The sequence below is a fragment of the Gobio gobio genome, assembly GCF_949357685.1.
Source record: "Gobio gobio genome assembly, chromosome: 12".
In the NCBI taxonomy this organism is placed as follows: Eukaryota; Metazoa; Chordata; class Actinopteri; order Cypriniformes; family Gobionidae; genus Gobio; species Gobio gobio.
This window is the reverse complement of record NC_137105.1, coordinates 53,975,409-54,000,827: the sequence shown is the minus strand read 5'-3', so window position 1 is coordinate 54,000,827 and position 25,419 is coordinate 53,975,409. Positions and strand designations below refer to the sequence as shown.

At 41.3% G+C, this 25,419-nt stretch overlaps 1 protein-coding gene across 1 annotated transcript in view; it reads right to left on the bottom strand.

Moving 5' to 3' along the window:
- Positions 1-1,179: 1,179 nt before the first annotated feature.
- Positions 1,180-25,419, bottom strand: part of LOC307134790 (uncharacterized protein) — a gene marked incomplete at both ends in the record, with an annotated part of 134,755 nt that continues 110,515 nt past the window's right edge. Inside the window, 5 exons of the mRNA XM_079830787.1 lie at positions 1,180-1,362; positions 1,862-2,003; positions 2,087-2,146; positions 8,567-9,104; positions 17,835-17,881. Coding sequence (XP_079686913.1) covers positions 1,180-1,362; positions 1,862-2,003; positions 2,087-2,146; positions 8,567-9,104; positions 17,835-17,881 — 970 coding nt within the window. The remainder of the gene's footprint in view (positions 1,363-1,861; positions 2,004-2,086; positions 2,147-8,566; positions 9,105-17,834; positions 17,882-25,419) is intronic.

Here is a 25,419-nt window from a genome sequence, read left to right as displayed (position 1 = left end):
TTTTATTTGTCACATACACAGTTATATACACAATATACAACTGGCAGTGAAATGTAAACAGGTCCGCTCCGTGGACAGTGCAAATAACAGTTACAAGAAATTAAAATAGAAATAGAATAAAATTAGAATAAAAAGTATTAACATAAGTAGAATTATAAATAAATCAAGTAAAAGATAAAAATAGGAAATAAGATAAAAATAAAAATATAACCCAGATGAACCCAGATCATGGGTTCATGATCTGAGGCTGGGCTGACCGCGCTCCCACCGCTGGCCCGTGGATTCTCAGTGTGGTACTGGAGTCGACTCTGCTGTACATGAGCGGTCACACGATTTAGACGGGCATCAACCCTCAGCGCCAGCTCCACCAGGCCATCCAGGGTTTTGGGAAGGTCCAGGATGTAAATCTCCTTTTGAACGCGGTCAGCCAACCCATGCAGGAACATGTCCCACTGCGCCTCCTCGTTCCAATGGCACTCTGCGGCCAGGGTGCGGAACTGGATGGAGTAATCCGACACCGAGCCATTACCTTGACGTAGATCAGCGAGTAATCTGGCCGCCTCCTTACCCGCTACCACTCGATCAAAAACTCTTCTCATCTCCGTGGAGAGTGCCAGGAACGAGGCGCAGCAGACGTCTTGGTTCTCCCACACCGCCGTTCCCCAGAGAGCCGCCCTCCCAGACAGAAGTGTCAACACGAACGCCACTTTAGACTGTTCCGTGCAAAAGGTCCGTGGCTGCAACGCAAAGTGCATTGAACATGCTGTGAGAAAAGCCCTACAATACTCGGGCTCACCTGAATATTTCTCAGGCGTGGGCAGACGAGGTTCCGGCTGATTCTCTTGTAGAGGCGGGGAGGGCTGAGTGGGCTTTGTGGGCGGCGCAGTGGGAACATGAAGAAGTTGTAGCTGTTGGGTGAGCTCGGACACCTGCGTCACGAGTGCTTGAACCGCCAGACCTGTGTTAGCGATTTCCACTCCTTGTTGATCCATTCTTGTGACGCTATGCGTGAGGAAGTCACTCAAAGTGATCTCACTTGCTGCATCCATAATTGGTCAGATCGTTCTGTGGTGAAACAGAGACGGATACAAATGCAAGTAAAAGATGGTTTAATGACGAAGATGAATGTAACACAGGTCGGTGACACAAACACTCAGAACTGGAGATGACGCAGGGACTTCAGTGGGCAACCCGGTGAAGGTGCGTGGTGATCGGCATGCTCAGGAACCAGGAACAATAAACAATCCAGACAGCGTGAAAGACACAAGAAGCGGGTCCACGAAGAACGAGATCCACACACGAGGAGATGAGAGCAGACACGGGAACCAGGACATGACACGACACCGGGGAAGCCACAACGATCTGACAACATGAGATGGGAATTACTGAACATATAAAGGAAACGGGGATTGAACACAGCTGGCGACAATAACGAACACAATGAGTAACCACACCCACACACAGACACACACACACATAACAGAAATGAGACAGCTGATTCATGAACCGTGACACGTAGTTCTTCTGCTTTTACTCTCACATATTTGAATCCCTGCTCTGCTTCTCTCATTCTGCAATAAAGACTTGTTATTTTGACTTACCTTTTTCTGCTCTCTTCTGATTGTGACAATATTGATATTGCTGTGCTGATATTATTCTCAGTCCAGTATAATCAGACTGATGCTGTGCTGATATTGATATTGCTGTGCTGATATTATTCTCAGTCATGAAGATGGCTGTACACCTCCATCGGATCGCTGTAGAAATTGGCCTGGACAGAGAGAGGCAGGTGTGTGTTCATCTCACAGAGCCAGATCCTGCCTTCAGAAGAGTGTGTGTGAGAGAGCAAGAGTGCACCTACACATCTGACGCAGTGAGCGACGTATCGCGGGTCGTTGTGGTACCGCTCATCTTGAAGGAAGGTCTGAACGATGCGCTCCAGCACCACAGACAAACCCTTCCTCTCCTCCACTGACAGCTTGCTCTCCAGAAACTGAACAAACCTGCCACACACCAGCCATGAGTGACAGACAGAGAGGGGATCATTTCATCACAGCTATAATAAAGACATTAAAGATGTTCTTACTTATCCCAGGGGTCTAATGGGTCATCTCCAGCATAGCTGCGCACGCTCAGCTCAAACGCCCTGCAGTGATGAAGAGATCATCAGTGTTATTCACTTCACCGGTCATAATGTTACGCCTGATCGGTGTAAGGCAAGGCAAGGCAAGGCAAGGCAAGTTTATTTGTATAGCACATTTCATACACAGTGGCAATTCAAAGTGCTTTACACAGAAATGAAATAAAAATATTACAGTTATAATAGGAATTAAAAGAAATAAAAAATAAAGAAAATATTGAAAGATAAAAATAAAGAGTATAATTAAAAATAAAAATAAAAACAGGGTTAAATTTAAGCATATAAATTAAAATGCAAGCAGTTCGGACAAAGCACGTACAGTGGCACAGTGCTCATTCAGTAAATGCACAGCTGAACAGATGTGTTTTGAGTCTGGATTTGAAAGTGGCTACTGTTGGAGCCCATCTGATCTGTTCAGGAAGCTGGTTCCAGCTACGGCTGGCATAATAGCTAAAAGCAGACTCTCCTGGCTTTGAGTGAACCCTTGGTATTTCTAATTGACTTGATCCTGATGATCTGAGTGATCTGTTGGGTTTGTATTTAATCAGCATATCTGCAATGTATTGAGGTCCTAGGTCATTGAGTGATTTATATACAAGTAATATCACTTTAAAATCGATCCTAAATGTAACTGGAAGCCAGTGTAAAGATCTGAGGACTGGTGTGATATGGTCATATTTTCTGGTTCTGCTCAGGATCCTGGCAGCAGCTTTCTGTATGAGCTGCAGCTGTCTAATGGTCTTTTTGGGAAGGCCGGTGAGGAGACCATTACAATAGTCCACCCTGCTGGTAATAAAAGCATGAACGAGTTTCTCTAAGTCTTGCCTGGAAACAAAGCATCTAATTCTTGATATATTTTTGAGATGATAGTAAGCGGATTTAGTTATTGCTTTGACATGACTATTGAAACTCAGGTCTGACTCCAAAATCACACCAAGATTCCTGACTTGCTTTTTTGATTTCAGGCCTTTAGCCTCAAGATATGCATTCACCTTGAGAATTTCATATTTGTTTCCAAATGTAGTAATTTCAGTTTTGTCTTTGTTTAACTGAAGAAAGTTTTGGCACATCCAACTGTTAACTTCATCAATGCATTTACACAGAGAGTCAATGGGGCTGTAGTCATTAGGTGATAGGGCTAAGTAGATCTGGGTGTCGTCAGCATAGCTGTGGTAAGCCATTTTGTTATTTTTCATTATTTGCCTGAGTGGCAGCATATACAGGTTGAATAGTAGTGGTGCAAGAATTGACCCTTGTGGGACTCCGCATGTCATGGATGTCCACTCAGACTTATGGTCACCTATACTCACATAATAACCTCTCCCTTCTAAGTATGACCTGAACCATTTGAGGACCATTCCAGAAAGCCCAACCCAATTTTCTAGCCTGTCAAGAAGTATTTTGTGGTCAACAGTGTCGAATGCAGCACTGAGGTCCAGTAGTACCAAAATTGATGTTTTGCCTGTATCTGTATTGAGGCGAATATTATTTATAATCTTTATGAGCGCTGTCTCTGTGCTGTGATGCGGTCGGAAACCAGATTGAAATTGTCAAAGTATCCGTTTGAGTTCAAGAATTTGTTCAGCTGACTGAAAACAACTTTTTCAATGATCTTGCCTATGAAGGGGAGATTTGAGATTGGTCTGTAGTTGCTCAATATGGAGTTATCCAGATTTCTCTTTTTCAGGAGAGGCTTAACTACTGCGGTTTTTAGGGAGTTTGGAAAAGTCCCAGAAAGAAGTGAGGCGTTTACCACTTCTAGGAGATCTGCTTCTAAACAGTTAAACACACTTTTGAAAAAAGAAGTGGGGAGTGTGTCAAGGGCGCAGGTTGATGTTTTAAGGTGCTGTACTGTTTCTTCTAAAATTTTACCATCAATTGCTTCGAAATCAGTCATAGTAACTTTCTGAGGCTGTGGTCTGATCTGATTCACCCCAGAGAAACTCAAGGATGTGCTGATCGCATTTCTGATATTAATGATTTTCTCGGAGAAGAAGGAAGCAAACTCACTACATTTGCTGTCTGAGAGCATTTCACTGGGAATGTGACTCGGGGGGTTTGTTAGTCTCTCTACAGTAGCAAAAAGAGTGCGTGTGTTGTTTATGTTTCTGTTTATAATATTTGAAAAGAAGGTCTGTCTAGCTTTGCCTAGTTCCACATTGAAAGCACGAAGACTGTCTTTATAGATCTTATAATGGACTACAAGTTTTGTCTTTCGCCACATGCGTTCCGATTTCCTGCATTGTCTTTTCATTAATTGCACTGCTGTTGAGTGTGCAACAGGGTGCTTTTTGTTTGCCCCTCTTTTTCCTGGCTTTTACAGGAGCAATATCATCAATTACACCCTTAACTTTTGAGTTAAAAGAGTCAAGGAGAAAATCAACAGAGTCTGCAGATATGCTTGGTGTTAGAGATATAGCCTTCATAAACAGCACACTAGTGTTCTCATTTAAGCATCTCTTTTTGATAGAGACAGATCTAGTTTCAATGGCAGGAGAGATTGATATATCAAAGAAAATACAGAAATTATCAGACAGTGCTACATCCTTAATAACTATTGATGAAATATTTAGACCCCTACTGACAAGTAAATCTAGAGTGTGTCCACGATCATGTGTGGGTCCGTGAACATGTTGTGTCAAATCAAAAGTGTTAAGAACAGTCATGAGATCTTTTGTTGTACTGGATTCAGCATTGTCAATGTGAATGTTAAAATCCCCAGCAATAGCAAAACAGTCATACTCAGATGAGATTGCTGATAACAGCTCTGTAAAGTCATCAATAAAGGCCGGAGAATATTTCGGAGGCCTATAAATAATGATAAGCAGGATGCGTGGTGCACCTTTTAGCACAATGCCCAGATATTCTAGAGACAAATAGTCACCAAATGATACTTGCTTACATTGATAGACATCTTTGAATAGAGCTGCGACCCCCCCACCCCTTCTGACTGGTCTGCAGACACTCAAAAAAGTAAAGTTAGGAGGGGCTGTTTCATTGAGGACTGTTGCACTGCAGCTGTCTTCTAGCCACGTTTCATTTAGAAGCAAAAAATCTAGGTTATTTGTGGATATTAAGTCGTTGACTAGAAATGATTTGTTTTTAAGTGAACAGATGTTTCAAAGTGCTAACTTAACAGTATTAATTTAATTTTTCCCCCCCACAGTAATCTTAGTTTGACAAGTAACAGGCAGGAGATTAGATGGGTTTGCCATACGGCCTGAGAAAGCCTTGGATTTTCTATCACGTAACAGAACAGAAATAGAGAAAGAAGCAGGCACACTGGATTCACGCATGTTTTGTAAACATTTGATAAGATTGCTGTTGACGTTGCGAGGACCCAGTACATGTCACTGAGAGCTGGTATCAGTTGTTTTTGGTGCAGATGGAGGAGGGTGTGTGCCATGGCATTGTGACCGAAGAAATCTCACAGGAGGAGGGGCAGAGCGAGCTGGGCCTACAGTCTTTGGTGGTTGTGGGGCTTGACGCCTTTTGGTTGATATCTGGGGGCTCGCAGTGATCGAGTGTGATTGTCTGTTTCCAGTATAAACAAAATCCATTTTCTCTGTGAAGCTCAGAAGCGGGGATGCTGTAGAGCGGAGTAACATGTTTGGTGAGGGGGGCTGTTTCTCTGGTGTTTCCGGAAGCTGCAATATGTTATCGTCCGGTTGAAGGAGTGACATTTCTTCCAGCTTATTGCTTATATCACATATAAGTTGTAAAAGTTCACCAGTCTCACCCCTGAAGGTCCCCATTTTTACCAGTGCCTCCACAGACTCCACAGTATGGGCTGAGATGTCACCGTCACAGTGCATCTGTGGTGAGCTCTGAGGGTGGGGCTCAGCTGGGAGTGTGTCCATGAGAAGTGGTTGTTGTGGCTGCGTGGTGTTATCATTGTCCTTGTGGGGTGTATCAACCGCATGTCCATTCAGATGCTGAAATGAAGTTCTGTGATCGTACTTTACTGGTGTGTGTGTGCCATCCAGGTTGAGTGGGTTAGCACACACAGCTGAAGGATGATGAAGGGAAAAATAAATATTGTCCTTTAGCACTCTTGCACCGAGTTTGTTTGGGTGGAGGCCATTTGATGTAAACAGTTGTCTCTGACTCCAGAAGAGATTAAAGTTGTCGATAAAGTTCACTCCCTTCATGTTGCAGGTTTTTTGCAGCCATGTATTAAGCCCAAGTAGCCGTGAGAACCTATTTGTTCCTCTTGCTGGAAGTGGTCCACTGATGAACGGCTGAACTTTCAGTTTTCTAAGTGTTTCAAAAAGTTCATTGAAATCCCTCTTTAGGAGTTCTGACTCCTCTTTCTGAATATCGTTCTTTCCCACATGAATGATGAGTCGATTTGCAGTCTTATGTTTCATCAGAATGTTCTTAAGTTCCCTGTTTACATCAGAAACTGTTGCTTGTGGAAGGCAGCATGTAGTTGTATCCCTGCTGCTAATGTTTCTGATTGTTGAGTCGCCCACTATCAGAGTCCTGGGCTCGGCTGCGCTCTGAGCTGAGGGCCGCTGTCTGCTTGACCTTGAGCGCCTGTTAGCAGTGTTAGCTGCGGGCTGATTCAATCTGTGTTCGGTCATATTCATCACGTTTGGGGATTCCTCACCCACATTCATTAGCACTTCAAATCTGTTTTCAAGATGTATATTTGGTGGTAGAAAACTAGTGTTTGCAATCCTTGTGTCTGGGGTAGAGCATGCTACTGCGGCAATATGTGATGCTCGTGACAATCTGATGTCTCGAGTGCCTTTGGGTCTTGCTCCCTGTTTGTGCCATCGATTAGTGTGTTGATCAGTTACTTGTTTCTCTACCTGTTGAGTAGCACTACATTTATGGGACTCACCGGCAGTGTGCAGAGGGCGATCATGATGAAGCTCTGCTGTGTGATTCGTCTGGATGGATGGTTCCGCAAATAACTTTGTTTCAAGAACTGCAATCCTTTGTAAAAGTCTGTGGCAGTTTGTGCAGCAAGTAGATTCTAGAAGAGGCATTTTCTTATCCTTTTGAATGTAGGCAGCTGTGTTTTCCCTTCTCCGGAATGTAAGCTGGAGGTAGTGGGAGGCTGGTCGGTTGAAATATTCCGCTTTTTGTTTAGGAATTCAGTCACCAGAGTTTCTAATTTTATCATTGGAGTCAAGCTTTGTCGTTTGAGCACTGTGCTGATTTGCTGAAGTTGTAAAATATAGAAGCGATAGAGCAAAGCGCGGAGCAGTAAGCAAGAGCGTCCGAACAGTAGCGAAGCAGGAAGCAGGAAGCACTAGACCTAAATGCACTTTGTTTTTATGAGAGAACATTTAATTTTAAAACCTTTCTGTAGGCCTGTACATTATTATTTAATGTACAAATGAGTGGGGTCAAGTTAAACATTTTAGCTTGAACTTTATTTTGTACTGTGCATTGTTGCAATGTGCTATAAATATTGGCAAAATTTGTAATTGATTTATTCTTTGAAACTTTAATATTAATTTATGCAATTGCAATGCCTTGATTTTAGTAAAGTTAGTACACAGTCATAGCCATAAATGCAATGGTACTAATAATTGGCATAATTTCCTTCGGTGTTTCGGTTTTCGGCCTTGGGTTCTTCTTTTTCGGTTTCGGCCAAGAATTTTCATTTCGGTGCATCCCTAATTTTAATTGCTAATATTTCCGTTAACTAGCCCCGCTCTGCTAACTGTATCACTGTAACAACGACATGTTTTGAAATGTATCGCTTAGCCAATCATTAGCCTTCATGTGGCTCAACAGCCAATCAGAGTCCGACACAATAATGCGTCACGTTTACTCTGTGGCTCCGCCCTCTCTATGGCTCTGGCTGGCGCTGGGCGGAGCTTACATGAATATTCATGAGTTTCCCGTTTGGCGTTAAAGACACTCTGAAAATGACACTGATGCTCTCCGGATCATCACAGAAACTGTTTTGAGATTTCCAGCTTCACATGAAAGAGCAGGACAGACCTCACAGCCGACAGTAAATACATAAATAAATAAATAAAGAGAGACTCAGTGATTCTGAGAGAATTCATTCTGCTGATCTCATCACATTCATGATTATTCATACTGTCATCAGTTCACATCAATCATTCATAAACCACTTCATGATTAAATCAATCAGTCCTTTATTACATCTCATGATCAGTTTACAATATACATATTAAAGCAATCTGATAATATATCAATATTATTACAACCTTATTAGAGATTCAGAGCAGTGTGTGTGTGTGTGTGTGTGTGTGTGTGAGAGAGAGAGTGAGAGTGTGTGTGTGTGTGAGAGAGTGAGTGAGTGTGTGAGAGTGTGTGTGAGTGTGTCTGATCTAGATTCATAACTTCAACATAATAATGAAAAACACAAATTAATAAAACGAATTATGTGAGATTTGATGAGTGTGTGTGTATGTGGACGTTAGAAAGAGAATTTACAAGTGTGTGTGTTTAATCTGACACAGAGACACTGAAGAATAAACCCAAAATCCAGCACAGAGGGTTTCAGTGAATGTGGTGTTGAATGTGTATAAGTGTGTGAGTGTGTGTGTGTCAGAGACGCTGTAGAAGGACAGAGTGCCGGCCGACACGTCCACACACACTCCTGCTCTCTTAGAGGATGAACTGATGTCAGGGATATCAGTCCTGTTATTATTGTGCCAGACAGAGAATCTGTTACCAGAGCAGAACAGACTCCAGGATTTGTCATTGGCTCCAAACAAACAGTCTTTACTCTCTCCTTTCCTGCTGATTCCTTTATATGTCACTGATATATCAGCATCTCCGCTCCATTCAGCCTCCCAGTAACAGCGTTCAGTCAGACTCTCTCCACACAGAACCTGAGGATATCCATCAAATCTCTCTGGATGATCAGGATACGGCTGATGCTCTCTCGCACGCTTCATCTTCCTGTTCCCCTCAGACAGAATGAGACGAGTGTGTGCTGTGTTTGGATCCAGTGTGAGATCACAGGCCCCTGAACACAAGAAGAGAGAAACATCTAGAACAACAGTCACTAGACGAGTGTGTGTGTGTGTGTGTGTGTGAGTGTGTTTGGATCCAGTGTGAGATCACAGGCCCCTGAACACAAGAAGAGAGAAACATCTAGAACAACAGTCACTAGACGAGTGTGTGTGTGTGTGTGTGTGTGAGAGAGAGAGAGTGTGGGCATGTTTTTGTGAAATATCAGGACACAAGTGTGTATAATGACATTGGTATGAAGAAAAAACGGTTTGTACGGAATAAAAACCGTTACGCCTATGGAATGTCCTCACATTTTACAAAAACAAACATGTGTGAATGTGTGTGTGTGTGTTTGGATCCAGTGTGAGATCACAGGCGCCTGAACACAAGAAGAAAGAAACATCTAGAACAACAGACACTAGACGAGTGTGTGTGTGTGTGTGTGTGTGTGTGTGTGTGTGTGTGTGTGTGTGTGTGTGTGTGTGTGTGTGTGTGTGTGTGTGTGTGTGTGTGTGGGAATGTTTCACTGTAAATGTTAGAACATTAGGGTTAGGTCAGCCTAGGTCCAAGGTGGGATGAATTGTATGTCCTTAGGGTTGGGTTTATTAATGCTATTAAAACACATACAAAACCCAAATAAACAGTAAATACAAAAACACTTTTCACATTTTATATTTTATTTATTTAAAGACTTGTATTTTTTTAATTTGAAAGATTGTTGTAGCGCCTCAGTTCAAGCGGCATCTCTTCCTCTTCACTACGAGTTACAGCAGCAAATAAACATGAATGAACATCAGAAGACACAGAACAACTGACTGACATCAATCCTGTGTCATGTGATCATCCATCAGTGTTTCAACCGCAGAAAGACGTCAAGCTTTAGAACAATATGTCACGCAACATTACATTTACCTCCGGAAAGCCATTCAATGACAATAAACTCGACAGTTAACTAGAAAAATAACTCTAGAGAGTTCACTAGATTGTATATTCATTATATCTCTACTCTTATTAAAGAGTTATGACTATAGTTATTATTATAAAACTGGAGGCATTCTATAGTTTAGAGCATTAGTTGAGATATTCAAATATTAACACACTTTATAACAATATTCATTAGTTATAAACATTCAAACGAGTCCTCATAACATTTTAAAGCCACTATGTACAGAACATCACACAAAGATATAGAAGAAAATGTAGAAAAACATTTTAGATAAATAAATCTACAAAAATAACAAATGAATAACTGCAAAAAGGCCAAACTGCAGATCTGCAAATTAAATCGGCCTGTGCTAGCATACTCTCAGTAGCGCAACACCAATGCTCCGAAAAACTATCAAATATTAATTTACAGAATTAAATTAGAAGAGAATATACCTTTCTAATAAATAGAAATTAAACAACTAAAAACGAAATAAGTTGTATGTGTATAAACCAGTGTGTGTAATCAGATTAGCCGCTTTCACACAGCAATCCCGGGAAATTAGCAACGGCCGTTCTGACTTTTTACCGGTAAGAGACCGTTCACACATCAGCACTAAAATACGGTACATTTTTTAAACACTGCGCCGCACTTCATTCGCCCGCATGAGAAGAAGAGCTTTAGTTTCACTATCTGTTCAATTTGATAACATATGACGTTTTGTGAAAGGCATAAGGAATGATCAAACAGAACGTGTGTTTGCTCTTAAAAACACAAGACGGGTATAATAGTATCAAACTGCAGAGCCGCAGCGCTGATGAATGGAGAAGAAGGCTGGGTCTCGAGTGTTGAAGCTGCGAGACGTGGCTCAACGGTCAAAGATCATTTACCAGTAAAGACTGTGTGTGAAAGGGGCTATTGAGCACCCCATACAGCCAAAATGGCATGTTCTTCGTTTCATAACACCTCTGCGAAGATTCAACTGAGAGATTGGTAGTGGAATCAGGCTCTTCCTATCGAATCTTCAACTATTTGGGTCACCCCTACATGTAATATGTTGATTAATCTCATATTTGATGCGTTGGGTTTGGTTTACTCAGTTTCCCAGTGTTCATTCTTCAGCTTCAGCTCAAACGCAATGCCACACATTATGATTGGGTTATTAGAAACAATCTCATTCCTCTTAGATGTAGATTAATGATGCATTATTGATAACTAGCAGTGGAAATAAAACTGCCCATAACTAGTAGCTCTGTCAGAACTTTATATTAATGAATGAATCCTAATGACTTCTTCAAAAGAGAAGATGCTCTCTTCATGATCCACACATAAGAACTCACAGGAGTTCATGAACCTTCCCTGAGAAGCAAGTGATGTTTATACACCACGGTCTGATGTGTGACATATTCATAAATCACCATCACCAGTTAAAGGAAATATTCTGTGTGAGCCTTTACTCCAAAAAGAAGTTTGAATACTCCATTGAGCCTTGGTTTATTCAGAATAATTGTTATATTTTCTTGTTTTCTTGTGGCTTATATGAGTCGAGTTCAGTCTGAAGTAGCCAAACTAAAGATATCTCATGCTCATCTTCTAATAACAGTGAAGTGATAACTTGAGGCAGTGTGTTCACTTTACAGGTGGAGCATTCGCCCTCTCTGCTCCTCTCTGAGTGAATGAGCTGAGACCATCAGCTGAACACACATCTCTCTCACAAGCACTTAAAGGGTGAGTACACACACACACACACACATTACAGCTCTGTCATTATTCACTCGCCCTCATGTCGTTTCAAACCCGTAATACCTTCGTTCATCTTCAGAGCACAAATGAAGATCTTCTTGATGAAATCTGAGAGCTCTCTGTCCCTCCATTGACAGCGACACAACTTGTTTAGGTAGCAGATTTAGTCGCACAAGCGGCTCGTGAAGGAACACAGACTGAATGACACTTTCATTTAAGCAGAATATCTCAAATGGAGATCGCTGAACTCCAGCTTACTTGTGTTTTGGTATTTTCAGATCATCCACAGTGTAGAGAGAGCACATGGACATGGTTGTCAGATTCCAAATATGAAGTAAAACACTGGTCAGAAAATGTGTCCTCTTCAGAGAAAAGCTCTGCTTGAGAGATTTACAATCTTGACATCTGGCAACCGCAAGCATGAAAGCTCGTAGAAGCTTCTTAAAAACACTGTAATATATTTGTCCTATATTTATTCAACAAAAACAAAGAGTTTTTATTTTGTAACTACATTTTAGTCTCGTCTTTTTTCATCAGTGATATTTCATGTTGATATAGTCACAGTTGTCATTTAATGATGTTGGTTTCGTCTCGTCATTGTCTCGTCTTAGTCATGAAAAAAAGTCATTAGTCATTAACGAAACTAACCCTAGTTTAATCAGTCTTCTGAAGAGGCATGTTACTTTATATGAAGAACAAAGAGTGCTTTAAATATGGTAAACAGAAGCTCAAATATGCTCACATGACACGGCAGAACAAACATCATTGGTTCTTGCCCATCATGCAGGCACATTTGAGTTTCTGTTTACCATATTCTTGGTTGGACCTGGACAGTCACTGGAGGCACAGAAATATGTTTCATTAAAAATATATTAATTTATGTTTTAAAGATGAACAAAAGTATTATGGGTTTGCAATGACATGATGAGTAAATGAGGACAGAATTGTATTTTGTGTGTGAACTATCCCACAACATTAATAAACACACACAGAATATTCCTTTGCATTTCACCTCTGCTCTCGATTCCTAGTCTAGCTTTCTAATAAACGCATACTGGACAGAGCAGTGCCAAGGCTGGGTCTGCCTCCTCCAAAGGCAGCGCTTGCAGGTTCACCACCTGATCTCTAAATGGGGTGGTAGGAACCTTGGGCACATATCGTCAAACGAAAATGCCTGCAGGTCCCCTACCCTTTTGATGGAGGCCAAAGCGGTCTTCATAGACAGGAACTTAAGATCTACTGAGCGCAAAGGCTCAAAGGGAGCCCTCTGCAGAGCATCTAAGACTACTGCGAGTTCCCAAGAGGGTACGAGGGGAGAGCGAGTAGGATGTAGTCTCTTGGCTCCCCTCAGGAACCTGATGACCAGGTCGTGCTTGCTTACCTGTTTGTTCTCAACAAGGTCCTGGTAGGCTGATATAGCGGCCACATAAACCTTGAGGGTGGAAGGAGATAGACTTCATTCCAACCCTTCTTGGAGAAACGAGAGCACTGACCCGATCGGGCATTTCCAGGGGTCTTCTTGGTGGGAAGAACACCAGGTGACGAAGAGGTTCCACTTCAACGCATAGGCATGCCGTGTAGACTCTGCCCTAGCGGAAGTGATGGTAGCCACTATCGGAGGTAGATCAGGACGCGGGTGCCAGAGGGTGCCCCGTCTCTGAGAAAGGAGGTCCTTCCTCAGAGGAATTGGCCTGGGAGGGGCTGTCGGCAGGGCGAACCGTACTGCCAGCATTACGAGGCAATTAACATGCAGGAGGCGCTGGGGTCCTGTCCAGGAGCCCGCGGCAGCATGTCCATTGCACATGGCACCCCAGCCCGTGGTGGAGGCATCTGTTGACACAACAACATGCCTGGAAACTCGTTCTAAGGGCACACCTGCCCGTAGAAAGCTGAGGTTTGACCACGGGGTGAGAGTCTCTGAGACGCATGACAGGGGCATTGGGCCCCACCATGGTGTAACGGACTCCCCGGAGTGGGGAGGAGCCTGTGCGAACTGAACCGCGTAGCCGAGCCTGATGGTCTTCGCGACCCAGCAGGACAGTCCCAGAAGCTGTAGCCAGGCTCCCAGGAACTGAACAGCGGGGTCACTCGAACCACAGACGTACCCCGGGGGGGGGGCAGCGAGGCAGCATGACCAGACGTGGGAGGTGTAGCGTCCCGGCGTGGGGGCACAGTCAGCAGCTGCGTCCTGTCAGAGGAGACCAGGGAAGGACGTGCGTTCCACTGGGGTCTGCTCTGAGAGGAGGCTGGCGAGAGAGAGGGAAAAGAGCGGCGCGGACCGGGAGTGGCACAGTCACCGGTCTCTGGGGGCTCAGAGATCGGGACATGAGTTCTTTCCTGGCGCTGCTAGCCCGGGGACCAGCAGCGGAAGGATTTTCCCCCGGCCCTCCACCGGGGGAAGGAGAGGCCCTGCTACCATCGCCTGGAAAGAACTGGAACCCATCTCTGAGTTGTCCACATCCAGTCTGGCGTTTAGGCAGGCTGCAGAGCGGACTGTGCGTCATCCTGCAACCACCTCCACGGCGCGGCCCAGGTGAAGGCAGGCCCTCGGCGGCGAGCAGGCTGAGGCGACTGAGCCGCCATCTGGTTGCAGCAGCTGGCCGCCGGGGCAGTACGTGTTACAGCCTCAGTCTGCTTCTGGGCGGCCGAGAACTGTTGGGCGCAGTCCTCAGCCGTGCCGCTGAAGAGGCCAGCCTGGGATATGGGCGAGTTGAGGAGGCGGGCTCGCTCAACCTCCCCCACATCATCAGGTAAGGCCAGGTGTCTCTACCGGACCACAGCTGTGGACTTCGCCCGACTCAGGGAGCGTGTGGTCACCTTCATCGCCTGGAGGGCGGGGTCGTGGCGGCACGCAGTTCATTGAAGAGCCCTGGGTCGGCTCAACCCTCGTGCATGAGCAAGGGGGCGGCGGCCTGCCCCGTAGCTCTGCAGGACCACGCCACCGAAGTAGACGAGCACACAGGCTTTGGAAGGGCGCTTAGGATAGCCACGTCGAAGCACTCCGTGGACACCGTTGTGCACAACAGAGTGTTCACCAGTGAGGGGGGACCCAAACTACCCTTGGCCGCGGCCCCATCGAGGGCAGAGAAGGCGGAGGAGGCCACCAAACGGTCACAGGAAGCCACGGGGACTTCCAGGACGGAGTGAGCTCCTCATGCACCCCGGGAACGAAGAGGCATTTGGGGCGGGGCCCGACAGCTGTCAGGTGCCGCCCCCAAAAACTACTCGCCCAACCGCGAGCGCTCGTGACAGGGCGGAGTTCCACACCAGCCCGAGGCTCGCAGCTGCCCGAGATAACATGGCTGTCAACTCTAGGTCGGAACAGGCAGTGCTGACACACCCGAAGGCGGAGCACAGCCAAATCGTCATCCCCAAAGGACTCTAGCCCACCTTGAGATGTGGCGATCGACATCTCGTTGCTATCTGGAGTGTGAACGAAATGAGTGGGGCGTCAACAGACGGTCCTGCCGCTTCAGTCCAAGCACTCGCGGGTAGCGGTGCTTGATCGCACCCGGAAGTGCACGGGCAAACCGTCTTGAAAAAGATGTGCCACGCGCAAGCTCTTTTTGTGAGAGGAAAGCTCTGCAGAGTGCCGAAGCACCCAGGGAAAACACACACAGCTGTTGCAGATCAGTGCACAGATCAGCAGGCAGGCAATATGAGATCGCAGGAACGCGCCGTCACACCAACACCCTGGAGACCTAATGCGATGTTGCCAGCATACTTCCTTATATACCCACACGATGGTGTGGAGTTACGCATGCAAATTCTGCATGCCCATGACATTGGCACTGCCATTGGGCGTTTTTTAAGATCTCAAAGATGATTGGCTTCTAAGCGAAACCCCCATTCGTCAGTCACTGACGTTACTCGGAGTGATTGAACGAAAGGGAACACATCAAATCTGTTCCACCATCTGAAGCAGTTTCACCCGATAGATTATTCTGAGAGTCAGAAGATGAAGATTATGTTTTTCAGCAAATCTGAGCACTTTTCATATTCTTTAAAACACTTTTGTTTTACTTTGAGGCTTTTATATAGTTCATATTGATATCGGAATTATATTGTATCGACCGAAATTAAGAAATATATTGTGATATAAATTTTGTCCATAAAGTCCAGCCCAACCTGGTGTCAATAAAAGCTTTTCTTTGACTAACAAGGAAGTTTTCAGCTTCGGAACTTACAGGATATTCTTATATCACAATTAACTTTTTTATATCAAAGGCTCAGGGGAAAGTTGATTTCTCAATTCGTCCCCCCTTTAACCCTTGTGTTATGTTGAGGGTCAATTTGACCCGTTTTGATTATTAAGTTGTCAGAAATATCAGTTAACCTATGTTTTTTTTCTTTAAATTTTGTGACTTTTTCTCATTTAGGGTCATGAACATGCAAGCAAAGTTTCAACACGCTGATGTGTTTTGACATATACACACAAAAGTACTGTTACGTTTGTAATGTTCACGGGTCAATTTGACCCGCATATTTGAATGTTCTAAGGCAATTGTAGAGACCCAAAATAATAACATTTCTTGGTTATATTTTGTTATTTTAGTTTTTTACTAACCTATGAAGCTAAAAAAAATTGCTTTTCCCCGTTTTTTTCAATACAGAAATATTTTTGTATGCCACAAATGGTAAAAATGAGGTATAATTTCTTTTATCAATCTATCTGAAATACTATCTAACCTACATTGTTTTTTCTTGAAATTGTGTGACCTTTTCTCATTTAGGGTCATTAACATGCATGCAAAGTTTCAACATGCTGATGATGCGTTGTGAAATGTGCATATCAAAATTTTATACACTCTTGCTTTATGTGGGTCAATTTGACCCATATAGGACAGCTATTCAAAAGCAACTGTACAGACACAAAATACAAAACACAAAACACTTTGTTGTATCTCAGAGCTCTTCAACTCTAGTCCTGAAGTGCCAGTGTCTTGCTGATATTAACAACTTCATGAAGCAGTGTTTTGAAATTGGCCATCACTGTATAAGTCGTAAAAGTAAAGTTTAAAACGAGTTATAGAAGTTTATGAACATGTAAAATATATAACATATATATTTTTTTATATTTTATATAAAATATACATTTTTATAAAACATGTTCAGCTCTAAAACTTCAAGAAAATACAAGCTAAATATCTGAACATATTCTGTGGCAAATTTTAGGTTGATATCTAAAAATGCATATAAAAAACTTCACATCACAAATGACGAATCTATCGCTATTTATCTACTGCTCTGTCATCTCTTTTGAAAATCAGTCACCAAATATGAAAATTAGAGTTTGAAAGCTTTAAAATGCTATATAGTTGGTCAAGATTACTTTAGGTTTAGACTAGACATTATTGTTCTAAATGTATAAAGGCAAGTGTACCAAGGGCCAATCTTAAGAGTAGTGGTTAAAAGTATTTTTATAAATCGTAAATTCAGATATTTATTCTTTGTAATGTGTGAAAAGTATTGATATTAAAAGTTAATTATTTGTACCTGATTGTATGTGTTTTTTCATAGTGTGATTTTTGGCGAATTGTATTGAATCCAATAAGGGTCAATTTGACCCGGACCATAACGAGTGTAATCAGAAATCGAACAGTGCACGAGGGTTAAAGACACAACGTGCCCGGGGCATATAAAGAGCGCAAAATGCTCACTGCCAATAGAAAACTATTTAAAAAAGGTGCAATTACATGATTCTTAACTGTGTGGAGACGTTACTGTAACTTTTAAACAACATTCAATTAATAACAAGAAAACCGGACATTTAAAAATTGTAGAAATATTTAAAATCAAAGTTCCCACAACGTTTCTGAAACTGGGCTCATTTTGTTAGCTGAGCTCGATTGTGGGGACATTTGGTGGTAAAACCAGAGATCATTGTGGGGACCAGCCAGCGGTCCAAATGAGAAAAATTTATTAATTATGCTTATTTGGAGAAAAAAATGGAGAAAGTTTTCTGAAAACAATAGAAGTATATGGCAAGTCCCCACGAAGATACAAAAATCCAACATGTGTGTGTGTGTGTGTGTTTGAGCACATTTGTGTGCTTGTGTGTGTTTGTAGACATACACTTTCGTGGTCCTGCTGTGATCCTTATCTCCCCTCCATGATCAAGACTATAAACACACAAACACCCATTAATGTAGATATGCATCATGCACACACATGTTCACTATGACAGTATTAGTGTTTGACACACTTGAGTATCTGTAGTGAGCAGTTCGGATCCTCCCGTTTGTCAGAGAGCAGTTTGACTCCTGAATCTCCGGGGTGATTGTAGCTCAGATCCAGCTCTCTCAGGTGTGAGGGGTTTGAACTCAGAGCTGAAGACACAAAACCACAGCCTTCCTCTGTCACCATACAGCCAGACAACCTACAGATGGATCAATACAGCCTCGTCATCTATCTAGTTCTCTTTATATGTCACACCAAAGACATTTTCATATTTTTCTAAATATCACATTAAAACACATTTTTAAACATCAGCAATAATGCTACTAAATCAAATATATCAGTAGTAATTCAATAAACACACTTCAAAAATGTAATACATGCAGTCCTCCAGAAATTCACATTTAAATTTCTGTGAATGGTGAAGTTTCTCTCTGTTTCACTGTGATGCTTTGATTCATTTACTGTGCTTGTGCAAATGTGTGAGTGTGTGTGCGTGAATGTGTGTGTGAGTGTGTGCGTATATGTGTGTGTGAGTGTATGTGTGTGTGTGTGTGTGTGTGTGTGTGTGAGTGTGTGTGCGAGCGTGAATGTGTGTGTGAGTGTATGTATGTGTGTATTAGAGGCATGGCCGGACTCACCATTGGTCCGACTGCGAGCTTCGAGGACATAATCAAAATGTATCATTGTTTCACATAGAAGGACACACATATTGAATTGCGTCTGCTCACATTTATTTGTGATCACATGGCTACAGTAAACAGCTCCATTAAGGCTGTTAGCCCAAAAGAGCTCACATTTAGAAAGATATTGATTTTGAATTATAAGCCTCGTGTATTTACAGTGAATGATCATTTCTATAAATGTTTCTGTTTTTCTGCAATCCGAAGAGTTTTGAGCGCTCTCTCCCATCTCACTATAGTGGGGCAGAAATGTCATCAAACTGATAAAAAAATATCCATTCAATGAGTTCCTGTTTTTCATATTTATAACATAAGCCTATGATATGAGTTATCACACAATCAAGAGTGCTCTTTTTCTGAACATTGACGCGTTAAAATTATTTAACGCAATTAATGCAGCATCTGCTTGTTCTGTCATTAAAGCCACAACAAGACAAAGAGAATGTGCTGTCTGTGAATGTACCGTCTGTGGCTCTGTTTACACTACTGTGTTTTCGCTTTAAAATGCATAACTTTTGCTACGGTTACACCTGTCGTCTACACTACTCTGGTGTTTTCGAACTTTGAAACAGAGACTTTCACACCGTTTTAAATCGAAAACGCACTAGTGAAAATGGGGCCTATGTGACACACACACGATGCACATAAAAGACACGCACCAGTATCGTGTGCACACACAGCAAGCTAGAATCGAGTTCCTTTTCTTGCTTGAACAAACAATAACACACAATTATGCCAAAATGTCAGTTTTGTCGAGTATCCTCATAAGAGCAGTCTTAAATGAGTTAAAGGGCCCTATCTTGCACCCAGCGCAATTGACTTTGTACACCGACGCATGTGTCATTCCTATTTTGCACCCGCGCAAAGCGCGCTTTTCCTTCCACAGAAGCACGTCGCTAAACTAGTGAATGAACTTGCGCCACCTGGGCGGTTCAGCGCAAAAAAGGAGGCGTGTTCCGGCGCAAACAATCCCTGGTGCTATTTTGCTGTTCCATTAAACAATTGCGCCACTGACCAGAAAAAACCTAGTCTAAAGTCAGTGGCGCGTTGCGCGTTGTTCATTATGCTATTTTAAGGGTGCATGCTTGACCATAATGTATAACGTGCACAACGCGCATACACTTTGCTCATGTAATCTACACAGATGCAACAGTTATTTTTGCAAATCATAAATTGTTACACTAAAAAAATATTAACACATGAGATGACGGAAATCATTGTGGTGTGCCACGAAGATGTGAAAAAATAGGCATAAATCTAGCTTACAAATGATTCAGGCTAATTGTAATAATTAAGGATAAGACCTGTTTGCCCAATAGTGGCAAGACATATATGTATATAAGGACATCTGACAAATTGGTTTGTCCGTCAAGAACCAGGAAAAAAAATCGACTGAAAAACTGAAAAAACTGAAAGACTGAAAAAAAAAAAGACTGTGAAATCACCTTTACCATAATGTACAACATTACAACTTCACTTCTCTGTCTTTCACTGCTCTTACAAGAACATCAGTCTCCTCGGCTGTGAACCGTTCCTGGCGTGCGCCTGGTAAATACGCCATAATAATAGCAATCCATAATGGAACTTGCGCACCTGCTTTTAAAGGGAATGTTGGATGACGCTCTGATTGGTTTATTCACGTTACGCCCAAACCACACCTATGAATAATGAAGCTACTTCAGACCAACCCATTTTAGATTTGCGCCGGGCGCAAGAGCCATTTATCCCGCCGGGAAAATAGCAACAGCGCCGAGACCCGCCCACAAAGTTACTTGCGCTTCGCGCTTTGACACTTGCGTTTCAGATCGTTAAAATAGGGCCCAAAGTCTTCAATGAACGTAAAGAGTTGTGAGAAAATGGGATGTGTGTCAAATCCGCCACTAAATCTGTCTGTCATTAATATTAGTCAAAGAACAAAGGTAACAAAGAAAATTGTAGCTTTAATAAGGATTAATCTTTATTTAATTTATAATTATGCAGTGCAGTCTCTTTGATAACTTTATTCAATTTGTATATATTTATCTGTTAGACAGGTAGGAAGGGCACAGGTAGATATGACATTAATTATGGGTTCATGTGAAGATAAATGAAAAGTTGTTACATTTTTGAAGCCTAATGTTAAAATTGATAGCTTTCAATCACAGTGTAATGTTGAATAGCTATGACGTTTAAAAGTGAAACAAAAAATCTATTTCACAGAAACATCAGTAGCAGTATTAGTATCAGTGATACTGGCCTTCATAAAAATATGCCATTAAACAAGTATTTAAATATACTGCCTTTATGTTGCTTCTACATTAATTTGGAGATTACCTGAGAGATTATTACATGATAAAATATATTAAAATCTTTACCCCAAGTTTCACAGACGAGGCTTAATTTAGTCCCAGACTAAAACTCATGTTTGAGCTGTTTTAAATGAAAGCATATCTTAAATATGTCAGTGCCATAGTTTTGTCTCAAGACACACATCAGTAATGTTTTTATCTAAGGCACGTTTATAAAAGCTACTTGTCCTACATGCCCTAATTGAACTAATGCCTAATCCTGACTTAATCTAAACCCTGACTGTGAAACCAGGCCATGTTTTTAATTGTGATTAACCACAGAAAAATGTGTGATTGATTAATCAGTTTTTTTTTTATTGATTGACAGCATTAATTTATATATTTAAAGTTTAGAACTGAGTGGAATATGGAACTGAGTTGTAACAAATAACACAACCTTTAAAACAGTGTTTTGATGTATTATTATTTATATAAATTATTATATAAAATGCTCGATACATGATATGCTCCATCTTCTTATTCTACTTGAATTTATTAATTCAATTAAGAAAAATTGTCATACAAGATGCACACTTCTAATAAGGTCAGGAATGCTGTAAAGGTATAAATGCCTATCGAAATCTATTTAAGGGGCCAAATATTGTCCTTTAAAGGAAAAGTTAATTTCTGTCACTGCTGCGAACTAACCAATGCACAGAATATGAAGAACATGAAAATCTTTGGGAGTCAGCTCTCCATGACAGTACTAAACCAGACAAGACACCAGACCAAAAAACACATACTCAGTAAAATATCATACAATTATAGTTCATCAACAAAATCCAAGAAAATATTGAGGTATTATTTTTTTCAATATCGCACACCCCCAGTGTATGTGTGCTTAATAGGGGTGTGAATCGGCACTGGTCTGATGGCTCAATTCAATTATGATTATATGTCAAAAAGATTGACTGAAAGAGAGCAGAAAACACACATCAACAGTCAGATCATTTACAAACACATATCAACATTATGACCGGCTGACTGTAAATTATATTTTATATGTTCTTAAATACCTCAGTATCTGCAGCTGACAGTTTGGACTCTTCAGTCCATCAGATAGAAGCTTCACACCTGAATCCTGCAGGTCATTGTTACTCAGGTCAAGCTCTCTCAGGACACAGTTTGAGGATTGAAGAGCTGATGACAAACTCTCACAACACTGATCAGTGAGATTACAGCCAGCAAGACTAGAAAAGATTAAATAATATAACAATATAAATATATTAAAACAATAATGAAATAACAATAAAGGAATGTAAAGGAAGTTGACAGTTGTCTGTCCTCAGGAACCTGGAATAAAATATTTTTTAAAATTCTAGCCTGAATGAAAGATGAACTCCTGAGCATGAACATTCAATCATTTTATCATTCAAAATAAATTTCCGTCATTGTATCATTCATGTTCATTAATAAACCATATGTTCAACCAACAAAAGTATCTGTTTTTATTTATTGAAGGGTCATTGTAGCTGATGATTATAATAATAATAATAAACAGAGCAAAATAATAATGATTGTTTAATACCGTATACCGTGAAACAGTGATATTTTCTGAGACGATTATCATAACGTGAAAATCTCATACCGTTACAACCCTAATGATACTATGGAAGACAAATGGTTACAGTTTTTCTCAATCGATTTGGTACATTTGTCCAAACTCAGGTAACAGCTCTCAAAACAGTTAACACAGCAAACTAAACACACTCTTATGCTGGCGAAACCGTTAAGTATTCACTGCACAATGAAACACAGCATTTTATTCTAGTAATGCATTTATTAAAATTCAATATTAACATCAAAACTAAAAGTGTGTTCTCTGTTGATTTTTATAACAAATTCAGCTGAAGATACACAAAGAAATAAATTAATATACATGTTTTTCATTAAGTTCTTTAATGAGGAGTTCAGGTGTATAATTATATATATATATATATATATATATATATATATATATATATATATATATATATATATATATATATATATATATATATATATATATATATATATATATATATATATATATATATATATATATCATGCCTCTCAATTACATCAGGCCAGAGAATTTCATCAACATCACAGAAAATATTTTCAAGAGTCATGCATCGTGGGAAAAAAACGCCTTGAATGCTGTATCCATCCTTGACATGCTTGTGCCCCTATATCTCCACAGGCCTCTTCCATCGCTTGAAGAAGACTTACTTGGTTGTAAGGTTTGCAATCATGTACTTTCCATCTCCAAGAGGAGAAGAATTCCTCAATTGGATTCAGGAAAGGAGAATATGGTGGAAAAAACACCATCCTGAATTGTGGGTGATTCTCAAACCACTCTCGCACTAGTGCTGAATGGTGGAATTGGACATTGTCTCAAACAACAACAAAATTCCGCACCATTTGTTCCTGATCACCCTGCGGAAAGAGGATTTCATTGAGGAGGTTTAAAAAATGTAGGAGCCTTGCTGTGTTGTATGGTCCCAAGACAGCATTGTGTGCCACAACACCAGTTGTAGAAATTGCTGCACAGAGAGTGATGTTGCCTCCTCGTTGTCCAGGGATGGCCCATCACATTTCTCCCTCTTTTCCTTTTTTTTGAAGATTGAAGCCTGCTTCATCTATATACAGGTACTCATAATGAGTTGCACTGCTATCCAACTCCAAGATTCTAGAGTAAAAAGAACACAAGGTAAAATATAGTAAACTTGTGTTTTACAGTAATAGCATTGATTGCAGTCAATACTACTGTGAAATTGTTGCTGAAGTTTGAGTTCACACTTTGAAGCAGCAGAATACATAGACATGCCTAAATCTTTTCACATATAGTAGCATGGAATAGTTTATGGACACATACTTAAAATTCAGGAAAATATATATCTTTGAGTTGACAGTAAAATTGCAATAATTGGGTTGCACTTACTTGAACAAACTGGAATCGCAACTCCTTCACTCTAATGGAGTTCCTCTCAAAGGGCACTTTGTATACTTGCTTCATTCGGATAGCATTTCTTCTTAGAACATGGTCAATTGTGGAGAGACTGCATTGGTGGATATTGTGGAAAAGTTGATTGTCTGGTGTTATTCTTTGCTGAATTTCTTTGAGGCGGAGGGTGTTGTTCTGGACCACCATGTCAACGATGGCATGCTCTTGTTCAACTGAAAAAAGTCTTGTTTGTCCACCTGATTGTTCTCTAACTTCCTGCCTGTCCAAAAGGTTTGGACAGGCAAAAACATTTACTGTAGAGATCTAGACCTATGTCAAACAAGACTACATGGACTCTCATTGTAAAAGTAGAATGATATAGTTACTTACCGGTTTTCCCTCTTAAATGTACGGATAATTGAAACCACTGTGGATCTGTTTATATTGGGCTGAACTCTCTGGCCAGCTTCTCTCAGTGAGAGACCATGATTTATGACATGGTCTATAAGTGTGGCTCTGATTTCATTTGAAATACGCGTGTACCCTACCCTCATTCTACCTCTCCTCCCTCCTCTTACAACTTGGCCTCCTCTTCCTCCCTGTCCACCTCTTCTCATATTTTCTCTTTCCACTATACCATTGCCCTCCAATCTATCCATCTCTTCAATCTCTTCTCCTCTTCCTACATCCTCAGCTCTTCTTGCTCTTCCTCCTACATCTTCAGCTCTTCCTCCTACAACCCCAAATCAGAAAAAGTTGGGACAGTATGGAAAACGCAAAAAAAAAAGAAGTGATTTCTAAATTTACTTTGACTTGTATTTCATTGCAGACAATATGAACACAAAATATTTCATGTGTTGTCTGGTCAACTTCATGTCATTTGTAAATATGCATCCTTTCCTGTCATTCAGACCTGCAACACATTTGAAAAAAAGTTGGGACAGAAGCAATTTAGGGCTAGTAATGAGGTAAAATGGTTAAATAATGATGTGATTTGAAACAGGTGATGTCAACAGGTGATTGTAATTATGATTTGGTACAAAAGCAGCATCCAGGAAAGGTCTAATCCTTTAGGAGCAAAGATGGGCCGAGGATCGCCAGTTTGCCAACAAATACGTGAGAAAATTATTGAAATGTTTAAAAACAATGTTCCTCAAAGAAAGATAGGAAAAGATTTGGATATTTCACATTCAACAGTGCATAACATAATTAAAAGATTCAAGGAATCTGGAGGAATTTCAGTGCGTAAAGGACAAGGGCTCAAGCCTAAGCTGAACAACCGTGATCTCCGATCCCTCAGGCGGCACTGCATCAAGAATCGTCATTCATCTATAAGCGATATCACCACATGGGCTCAGGACTACTTTGGCAAACCTTTGTCAAGTACCACAATACGTAGTTACATCCACAAATGCCAGTTAAAACTGTACTGTGCGAAAAGGAAGCCCTATGTTAACAGTGTCCAGAAGCGCCGTCGACTTCTCTGGGCTCGGAGGCATCTGGGATGGACCATCACACAGTGGAAACGTGTACTGTGCTCAGATGAA